General features: G+C 42.1%; 1 protein-coding gene across 3 annotated transcripts in view; it reads right to left on the bottom strand.

The window, feature by feature from the left end:
* Positions 1–2548: 2548 nt before the first annotated feature.
* Positions 2549–11010, bottom strand: part of PSMB2 (proteasome 20S subunit beta 2) — a 30430-nt gene continuing 21968 nt past the window's right edge. For all 3 annotated transcript variants that reach the window (XM_019656926.1, XM_019656935.1, XM_019656942.1), the window contains exons 4-6: positions 6318–6480; positions 4737–4786; positions 2549–2784 (exon numbers count right to left, since the gene is read on the bottom strand). In XM_019656926.1, coding sequence (XP_019512471.1) covers positions 2677–2784; positions 4737–4786; positions 6318–6480 — 321 coding nt within the window. In that variant the 3' untranslated portion in view covers positions 2549–2676. The remainder of the gene's footprint in view (positions 2785–4736; positions 4787–6317; positions 6481–11010) is intronic.

Below are 11010 nucleotides of genomic sequence, written 5' to 3'. Positions count from 1 at the left end.
CCCTTGACCCAGTTGCTCAAGCCAGTAACTGGAGTCATATTTGATTCTTTCCCTACACCCAATCCATCAGAAAGTCCGTCCACTTCTATCCTTTCTGCCACCGCCTTAGTCCTCAGACCACTGCAAGTCTTCCGACTGGTCTTCCCGTTTCCACTGGTACACCTTCATACCAAGGCCTGCAGCGTTCTGGACTTCGCCTACTTCTTCAGCCTTATCTTAAACTCCTCTCTTCCTTTGCTCCAGACATACCTGTTTGCTTTCTGTTCCTTAAATTACCACTTTGTTTTATGCTGCAGGGCCACTGCACTCACTGTTCTGTTTGCCTGGAATGCTCTTCCCCTAGTTCTTTGCAGGTGTGCTGTCAGAGACAGATGCTGAGTGTTCTGCAGAAGTGAAGGGAACATGGAGTCCAGGCATCATCTCCCAGGGTAAAGGTCTGAAAATGTGATTTTTTTTCTTAAGAAGTTTCATTACCTCAACCCACCCATGTGAAAGAAGGAATGGAGGAAAGGTTGGAAGTATGCTCTGCTTTTTTTTTTTTTAGCTGAGCCATCCTGCCACCTGTTGGCAGCTCAGCGGCAGCTCAGCTCGGGCCGGGCATTGAACCGCTGTTGATCAGAGCTCACACTCTTGGGCGAGCTCTTAACCAGCTGAGCCACTCGGCCGGCCCTTGCTCTGCTTTAACCAAAGCCCTGGGCCTGGCAAGAGACTAACTACTAAAATTACCTTAGACGATGGGAGATTGAGGGGATTAAATAACAGACATATAGCACTTACACAATGCCCAGCACATGGTAACAAATCAATAAAAGGTTGTAAATATCTCTAAAGGGAACAAGGAAGAAACTGGTTTATTATGAACTTTTTCAGTGCTTGACAACTTTCCCTAAGTTGACCATATAGTCCTCAGCAAGTCTTATTTTAGAGATAAGACAATTAAAGCTCAGAGCAACTTGCCCAAGGTCAGAGTGAATGGGATTCACAGATCTGTCTGATCTGCCCATCCCTTCATTTCCACTGCACCCCATAGTCCCCTGTGGAGAGGCTCGCAGCCCAGGGGAAGGTCTCCCCAGCCCTTCAGGCCCTGAGGCTCTGCTCCTCTAGCACAAGGTCAGGGTCATAACAGTGCAGCGGCAACAGTACAGTGTGGAGACTGCAAGTGGCATAAGAAGCTTTGAAGAAGGTCTCACAATTTGGTTTTTTCCAGTAAGGTTTCTTCCCTCCCCCACAGCAAAACAGTGTTTTAGCCTGACTATCTGGGTTTAGTCCTAACAAAAAGTCAATGATGATTAAAGAAAAAGTACACAGGGATGGTTCACATGGCTTCCTTTTTGCAAAGCAAGGAGCTGCAAGTTAAATGGCGAGCATCACAATTTTTGGAGTTTATACTCATTTATAGAAAAGACTTTCCTGTTTTCTTTGAAATGACCATAGTGCTCCAGGAGGAATAAGGGCAGCCTTTGAAAACCTTCCTTCCCTCAAACCTCATGAACACCCCATGGAAAACGTACAATTTGGACTATTTTACAGATGGGAAAATCACGAAGCAGGACTGCCTGTGCTTTAGTAGTGGCGCTCAGCTGGGGCAACTATCCGTCATCATTGGAGCTTTAAAAAACAGGTGCCTTAGAACGAGACTCGGGAATCTAGCCAAAAGCCCAAGCCTTTGCACACTCGCAGTGATACTGGAGGTTGAGCCAGCTGTGGCCATATGCATCATCTCTTTCCCCCATTTATCCAATGAGTAACTTTCTTATGGTAGAAAGCTTTTACCATTGGTGTGTTAAAAAGTGTATGACAGTCAAATCTGATGTTAACGCAATACTGTTAGTATAAATGTTTTGATCTGTAGGTAGTGTCTTAGATATTTCATTTCAGATAAACCAAAAACCTATTTTTATGTGGTATTAAGAGTAGCACAAAATTGGATAAAGTAGGGCTTATCTTACTTGTACAATTGGAAATGTTAGAAATGCAAAAAACCTCAGGCCATACCCCAAATAGGTAGGACCCAGCAGACTATTTCAATAAGCCCTCCAGAGGCCTGGGATGCAAGCTCAAGTTTGAGGACCAATGCTGCAAAGAAGCGTCAATAAAGTGGTTCTGTCATGACTGAAGAATTACTAGGGAAGCTTTAAAAAATATTTCTATGTTCCAAACCTACTTACTTGGAATCTGGGAGTGAGTAACAGCCTTATTTTTAAAAGGGTATGTGTGTACACACATGCACATGCACATTTTATACAGGAACAGCATACCTGCTGAAGGACAGATAAGAAATCAGTAGTTGAAGTTTCCTCTGGGAAGAAAAGCAGGTGATCAAGTTATAGGGACAGGAGAAACATTTCTTACTATGTCCTTGTACTGTTTGCATTTTTCACAAGTGCTTGTAAGACCTATTCATGTTAATTAATTTAAAATTTTTTAAGCTTAGGGGCAAAAAGAACCAGTGCTTCAGAGGGAATGAGACATCAGCATCAGGGCAGTGATCCTCCATCCATTTCCTTCCTGAGGTGATGTCAGGTAAACTGAGACTCAAACCAGAGAGCTCGGTTTATCCATACTTAGCTTTATTCTCAATTAACCATCTAGCAAGAGTGCAGATCCAAAGAGTAGAAAAAAATAAAGGAGCCCATCAAAAAAAGTTCCCTGGCACGTGGGACACAGGGCATGATGTTAGGAGCCCTGTTTAGGGAAGGAAATGTTGGCCAGGTCATGGATGCCATTTTTGTCAATGATTCGAACACTGAAGTTTGGCAGATTCAGGATGAAGCGTTTCTGGAGCTGCAGAGAGACATGAAGGAAATCAGTCAACAATGTTTATGAACACTAACTATGGGTCAGGCTCTATTTGAGGCACTGGGCATACAAGCAGATAAAAATCCCTGCTTTTGTGGAGCTTACATTCTATTGGGGGCCATCGATACCAGGACACTGAGGAAAGCCCAAGGTGCAGCAGGAGGCTGACTGGACGGTAGTGAGCTAGAACTGGGAGATGGAGCTGGGAGCTTGTCTCTGGTCAGTCAGCTGATGAAAGAATGAGACAATCCAATGTTCTATTCCCACACTCAGATACCAATCAGCCTGGTAAACACAGACTTCTTTTAAAATGTCTCAAGGTAATAAGCCAACAAAAGAGTGACTGCCCTAGGAACAAGCTTTGGACCCAAGCAAGGTACTCCCAGGTACCAAGAGTCTGCCCCAGTCACACTCCCACACTGTAAGGACTGGGTATGTGCATGTTTGCATGTGTAGCTGGAGGGGTGGTGGGAAGGATGTCAGCAGAACTGCTCTTGGAACAACCCCGGCTCTGTCTCCTCCAGTACAAGCTGACCTGTCATTAACGTAACATCTCTGCACTCTCGGAAGACTCTCAGCTTGAGGCTGTTCCGAAGGAAATCTCTGCTTCTGTGGCTGCCCTTCCAGGATGTCCACTTAGTCTCCAGAGAGAAGGCGCAAAGCTCTCGACCTGCTCCCTCAGGAGCACGTCCCAGAAATGCCCACCTCCCCAGGCCTAAGTCCTCCCTCCCTCGATGTTTCCCAACTCCTTTACTGCTGAGGACTGGGCAGCAACAACCCATTCACTTCCAGAGTCCTCTCTGGCTGATGACCCCTAGAGGTCCAGAAACAAGCTCCCAGATTAAGAAAAGGTGATAATAAGGAAATGTGGGTTTCTAAAATGATCATCTTTAGGGTCTATGAGGAATAAAGTCTCAAAGCACTTGATATTCCAGTGGCTTCTTCCTGGCAGCCCCTTGCAACACCTGGGAATGCCAGACTAATATGGCCTTTCAGCTGAATGGTTAAAAAAAGCATGTGAGTTTATCCTCAGCTTCTGCTTAAGAAAGGGGGTTTATAAACAAGAGGAAGAAGAGGTACTGTGGCCTGAAAATGACAGGCATGTGTATAAGAGGCAAACTGACATTGCGTCCAAAGTCCTGCTCTCATCCTCTTACTCTCTCACCAGGAATTCAAGTTAATCCTTAGGCCCCAAGAACAGTAAAATAATGAAAAAAGCCTATGGCGGCTGCTTTCTTTTCCTCCTCATCCTCCATTCATGCCCATAAGCCTCTGACTCTTAGGAGTAGCACCAGAATGAGTGGGATCCATGATCCTGGCCTCATACTCATAAACTAAAGGCTTCTCTCCTCTTCTGCCTGCAGCTTCCTAGTTGCTGTCTATGGTCTCCTGAATTCTCAGGGAAAGCTTTCTCTCCAGGACTCACGCACTGTTAAGGGAGCAGACACTATGGCAATTCCAGGTGGCATGAGAATTGAGCTGCTATAAAGTCTAGGGCAGCAGTTCTTAAATATGGCCAGTTACCACCTGCAGCAAAATCAACTCAGGCTGCTGGTTAAAATACTCTCAGGCTCTACAGTAGGACAACAGAATCAGAAGGGGGCGGGGCTGAATCTGTTTGTTTTTTTTAAACAAGTTCCTCAGATGGTTCTTATACATGCTAAAATTTGAGAACCACTAGTCTGGATGAACCAAAAAGAAAAGTAATTAAACTGTAAAATTGACATTGATGAAGAGGTGACCCATGAGAGGAAAACATAAGCTTGTTATCCACCAAACTCTATCCCTGGTAGCAACTTCACATCTGGTTAGTGGGTATTTATTACATCTCCTGGCAAGGATCAGAAAAAATGCAACCGAGGAACTAGAACAAACTTGGCAAGCAGAGAGAGACAACATTTTTTCAGTCCTTTCAGGGTCTCATGGGAGCTACTCACCTCCTCTAGACATTTCCTAAGAAGCTCCACTGCCTTCTCACGTGAGATAGCTGAAAGAGAACACAGAGGCCAAGCATTCAAGGTGATGCCATAAAATCCAACTCTCCACTGCAACTTCTGATTAAATTTCAAATTTCTTGCGTGTCACACAAACGGCAAAGGCAAAAAAAAAACATTTTTAAGTAAAAATGCCTAGCCTTCTAGCTTGCAACAAACTTATTCCATATGCAGTTGAGGGTGCCCCCCCAATGTTCTGGCAGCCACAAGCTACTGCAAATCGATTTGCTACAGAGAAGGGTAAGCATGACAGAATTCTGCCTCCCATGGCCAGGGCCTGCCTCTAGAGAAGTCCACAGGCTTGCCTCTTTTTTATAGCCCATCCCCCCACCTCACCTCCCCTACCCCGCCTTTAGACCAGGGCTTAAACCAGTTCCATCTGTCCTAGCCAGCTGCAAATCAGGGGAAGGGAGGACAGGGCCAGAGTTTTAGCCTCACTTTCCCAGCTGGGTCTCAGTTTAACAATGGCAAGAGAATTTATAGGATGGGGCCAAGACTCATAAAATAGGAGCCAAAGGAACTGTCCATAGGCATGGCAAACTGGGATGACATGTTATGCAGTTAGGCTTCAGGGGTGGTTGGTGGTTATTTTGGTGGGCAAATCAGCTGTATTACTGACAGATGCCAAATCAAGAAACAGTCTCTAGGAGGCCAGGCTAATTCTTTTCAGGATGTGGCTTGGGGCTCTGGCAAGGCTGAGGTTGAGAGAGAGGGCAGCACCAAAAAAAAAAAGGAATAAACAAGCCAGAGTTTTATTATACTGACAGGGAAGAAAGGAATGTAAGGAGAGAAGCGGTTATCTGTGTTGCATCGACAGCCTGAAAAAGCTGACTCCCAAACCCCTATTGCTCACAGTGGCTCAAGTCGAGGTTGGGATTGGGGTCAGAAGATAGGACTTAGCACAAAAATATCCCTGTGTTGGAAGCTTTGCCAAGATGACAGTTTATTGACAAGTAGAGAGCCAGCTCTATCTTGCAGGAGGGGGGTAGCCATTAGGTGTAAGAACCAAGGGAAGGGCCCAGACTTGTGGCCTTCAAAAGCTCTGACATTTAAGCAAAGAAATCCTCAGTTGTCATGCTGAGGACCTGTTCATCCTCACAAGCTCAAAACAAACACATAAACCACTTGGTTTACTTGCTCATTCTCAACAGCTGAGATACTAATAAGCATCCAGGCAAGGCAAAATGAATGAAAAAACAAAAACAAACAAAAACCTGAACTTTTGTAACTGAAGAATTATAGTTTTACTCACTCCTCCAACCCCCCTTTAAAAGCAAAACAAAACCGAGCTCTGGGCACAAGCAATATCTCATTCTGTCTGGCAAAAGGCCGGGGCTTTGACCAGCTTTTTAATAACCCTACTGAAAGGAGAGAGAAGCTTCCAGAGGGCACCTGCGCATGCTTCTTAGGAGCCATTCTTTACTCAAGCCCTGGCCGCCCAGCTCTCAGGGGCAGTGCACAAAGCTGGGCAGCAGCTGAGGCGGGGCTCTCCTACCACTCCCTGCCCAGGCTGCTGGAGCTTACTTGGCGTGTAGTATCGGTCCAGGATACTGAGAGTCAGGAAGGCACCATAGCCGTGGGCTGCAAAGGGGGCCTTGGCCAAGGCTGCCAGGTAGTCCATGTAGTAGAGCGCTGGGCCCTCGTGCTCGTCGTAGCCAGCCAGGAGGAGGTTGACGTGATACGGGGTCTGCCAAAGAAAAGACATGGCGAAGCGCTCGTCAAAGCAGGAACACCAGCATCTCTTCCCACGGCAAATGGGAACATTCCAACTCTTAATGAATAAGAAAATGGCAGCTGCTAAGTAAATCATGATGGAAGTAAAAACTTGGAGGAACCTAAAGGACCGAAAGTGTGGTAAGAAGTAAAGGGAGGTCAGCTTGTTTTCTTTTAACAGAAGAGCACTTGAAGCACTTTAAGGCACATGAAAAAGCTTTCTTCTTAAAGCCTACGGAGCAGAACCTATTACAAATCATTTCAAAGGCAAAACATGGGTGCTCTCGTGTCTCTAATTGCTGAAACCAACAAACACAATTCTGACAGTGTCAAGCCACAGACTAAAGAAAGCAGCAGCTCCTACCACATCATCCAAAATAAACAGGCTGTCTGAGCACCTCCAGCAAAATCCTAAGTGGTTAACTGTATGTCCCACTATTAAACAAGTAACTCAGGGTGATGAAGGATAGTAGGTCTCAAATATTTAAGTCAAATCACTCAACTTTTAATGCAGACAATAGTGGAAGTTCATGAATACAAAAAATCCCAGAAGAACTATAGATTTAGGTGAAATGCTAACATTTTCCTAACATGACAAGGTTCCCCTAAGATAACTAAGAAGTAATTTTTATCAGTGAAACATTATAACTTGGCTTTATAGGGGTCTTTTCTTTGTTTTACCTGCAGGTCTGAGAATATAAGTTCCTACAGAGAACCCTGACTAAGCCTGTCTTGTTCTTCATCCCCAAATGGATGACTTTTTTTTTTTTTACACCAGCTGGGCCATTTTCCATGTTAAATTCAGTCTGTCTATGCCCCCAGGCATCAGCAGTGAGCCTCCCATTCTACACGGCTTCCTTTTCCTCTGCAAAATGTGGCTTTCCTTTTGCATTTGCCTCAGTGAGCGGGTAGTGAGCAGGCCTTGCCCAAGGTTATGTGTCCATCCTAAACGTACGTACTCAATTGAGTGTACATTAAATGAAACTGAATACCTTTATGCCCCCTATTATAAAGCACACAGTAATAATAGCTAATGGTCCTGAAAGTGACATCTTACATTCTTAGAACATTGATTAACATGGGCACTTGGCAGCCTGAAGAAACTCATGTTAGAAGAATACATGAAAATATTATATACTTACTTGGAATTCCAAGCCAGCTGTGCTAAAGATTATGGAATAGCCCTAACCTGCAAACAAGTTTCTGCCTTGGGGATAAGACTGTGGATAGTCTCAGAGGAGTAAGAATTGACCAGCAGTAGTCAAGTCTTCTGAGAAAATAATTACCTGCCTATCACATCTCCCAGTGGGTAGCGTGCTACACTCTGCCAGGCTCTGGAATTCACTGCCGCCTTCTGTGACTACGTTCTTAGTTAAGTCTGACCTTAGGCAAGACACTTAACCCCTATGAGCTTCTGTTTCCTTTTGTGTAAAACTGGGTTAATTAATCCTTCCCCTTTCTATCTTCTAGGGAGTATAGTGAGAAAAAATAATAGAGGTGAGGCATCCCAAACTCTGGAAGAAAAGATGCTACCTAAATTCCTAGTATATTAGCTACACTCCAGTCTCCTTTTGATAGCTTCCACTTTAAACAATGAAACTATTTAAATTAGCTAAAGATAAAAAATATATATAGTATAACTAATAGCATTTTTTAAAGTGTGAAAACAGTACTATAAAATCAGGCAAACATAAAACACCTTGGTGTTCTTACAGTTAAAATTAGAATAGCAAAAGGGGTGGGGGTGGGAGGGAGAAAGGGAGAGAGGGAGAGAGGGGGAGAGGATTCTAACTGGTTTCCCTCCCCGAGAGATTTAATAATACAGTCTCTTACCTATCACAAAAATAAGTTCATCTTAAAAAGGACAGCACCTTGTCTGTTCCCCTTCCCCCAATTCCCCAGCGCTGTTCCCATCCCCCAATTCCCCAATAAAAAATATATATAAATAAATAAATAAACTGGAAAAAAATTTAAAAAAAAAAGTTCATCTTTTTGCTAAGAGGATAACTCTACTCTTCTTTATTCACTGGCCAAAATACCCACTGTATAGTTAACCAAAACAATTTTATCAAGTTGCGATGGTATATTAAGGATCCACCCAGATATACAAAGAGATCTAACCAGCACAACCCAGATATGTTCTGCTCCAATGAAAATCTTGCCCATAATATAGGATTAAAATGTATTTAACAATTAATGTGATCTTAAAAGCCACCACCAAAAGATTTTACATGAAACTATGTCAACAGAATTCCAAAAGCAAACTGTATTGCTTAATTGATCTATATAATATCATTTAATTATGCTTAGGCATCTGACACACACACTTGTGAAAGTTGGTATTCAGAAGCTACAACACGTGGTATAGAAGATAACTCACAAATTATTGTGTGACTTCAAATTACCAACTTTTGCATGTGTGAGATGCTTAAGCATAAATAAATGGTGTTATCTAGACTAATTAAATCAATACATCTGTGTAACAACTTGTAGTTTGAAATTCTTCTGACAATGCTCCATCAAAGATATCTGGCTCACACTAGTTCTTTAAAATTTCAAATAAAGTCTTGTGTACTGTCACTCTGGTGCTCTTCTAAGAATCATGGTATTCAAAGTGACAAAGCCATAGTTATGGGTTTCTTGACTGTTACATTTCTTCATTCTACATATTCTTGATTCATCAGTGTTTCCTTGGAATGACACAAATCCCAAGCCACTCAATTTTGTGCTGGTCTTACAGCATATACATGTGTGGCTGCTTGTGGTGCAGTTAGGGAAATACTGGGTATGTGTAAGACACAACCCACCTATTCAAGCATTTATACCAATTATAAGCTCCATGAAGGCAGGCCTAGGTCTGGGTTGTTTAATGATATACATGCATGTAGTATATGCTCAATAAAAATTTGCTGAATAAATAATCATCATACCAGAATGTATGACATACGTTTTAACATATGTGGCTAATGCCTAGTAGCACAAGAAGAAAGATTCAGAAAATCACTAAACAAATGTCCTACTTTTGAGAACTGGCTCAAGTTTAAATCTACTGCAAGCCTCTCTCTGAATGCACACATCTTGTTGGTTTTTGCTAGACTCCTGGTTCCTTCTCTTTCTACTTCCTTAAGACATGGGTTGCTAGTATGGAAAAATTTAGGATACAGATCAGGCGTTTAAAATTAAATAAAGGTTAGAAGAAGAGCATAAATAAATATCTCAGGAAGAAACAGCTGGGCTACACTGCAGAATTAGACCTGAGTTTGAAATTTGGCTCTATTACCAGATGTGTAGCTTTAGAAAAGTGTTCTCATTAAAAATATGGAATAATACCTACTACAAAAGGGCTTCAGTAAAGATTCACAGAGATAATGCATATAAATAATGAGAGTGCCTAAAACATAGTAAAGGCTCAAAAAAAATGCTAAAATCAATACCAGGCAAACATAATCATCTATGAAAGTCATAGTGTCCATGAAATAAACAGGGCAAGTACTCAGAAGAAGCCCATCTACTCCTGGCACTGAAATACAAGAGAAATTTCTCATATATGTCTTCATAAAGGGATATAGAGAGATGTTTATTAAAAGTGCCCAGCACACTGCCTGACACATGGTAAAATGCAGTATATGAGTTTCCTCCTCTGTCCTTCCCAGACTCTTTTCAGAGGCCCTAAGGTGACCATCTTTATTGTCAAAAATATTCATAAGCATTAATGCTTAGAGCGTATCTGGTTTATAGTCAACCCACTCTAACCTATTTTGAGATTGACATAGGCACAGAGTCATAGAGCTTTTCTGGAAGCCTGAAAAAACAAAACCAAAAACAAATCCTACATCCAGAGTTGGTAAGTACATTACCATTTATTAAGTAGTACTTTCATGCTTTTTCATGCTGTCCATCCTGAGTGCTAAGCCTCGCTTTCTTTCTAGCTACTTTTCCATTGGTTCCCTTCTTGCCCATGATCAGTATTACATGTGAGAATTTTCCAATTATTCTGGGGAAATGGGAACACTAATTAATCATGACTAAATGTCTAGGAATCCTCTACCTTTTACAAAGTAATCCTTATTCTGTGCATGATATAATTTAGTCTTTGCCTGTGTCCACTATTCTAATTGTTTAGATAACAAATCTAGATAATAAAACTAAGTTAAGAGGTCCCCGTGGGGAGGAATTGTATCTTATATGCCTAGGTATCTTCCACAGCAGAGGCCAAGACTGAGTATTATGTATCATTTTGAAGGAACCTAAACATCCAAATAACCAGTAAATGAATCCAAACATTTAGTTGAGACTCTGCCCAAGGACCTTGAGGATCACCATCAATTGTTTGCACTGCAAATACCAACTTGCTTAGTTTTAAAGTTGTAGCTAACTGATATACAAAAAAAAAAAAAATTTAAATGAATCATTCTGGAAACTCAAAATGAATTTTAGCTTCTAAAATAAGGTACCATAAAAAATTTTGCCTCTTTTTACGAGAGGGAAAAAAAAAAACAACCTA

The sequence above is a fragment of the Hipposideros armiger genome, unplaced genomic scaffold (assembly GCF_001890085.2).
Source record: "Hipposideros armiger isolate ML-2016 unplaced genomic scaffold, ASM189008v1 scaffold_10, whole genome shotgun sequence".
Taxonomy (NCBI): Eukaryota; Metazoa; Chordata; class Mammalia; order Chiroptera; family Hipposideridae; genus Hipposideros; species Hipposideros armiger.
This window is presented reverse-complemented; position numbering and strand designations above follow the sequence as displayed.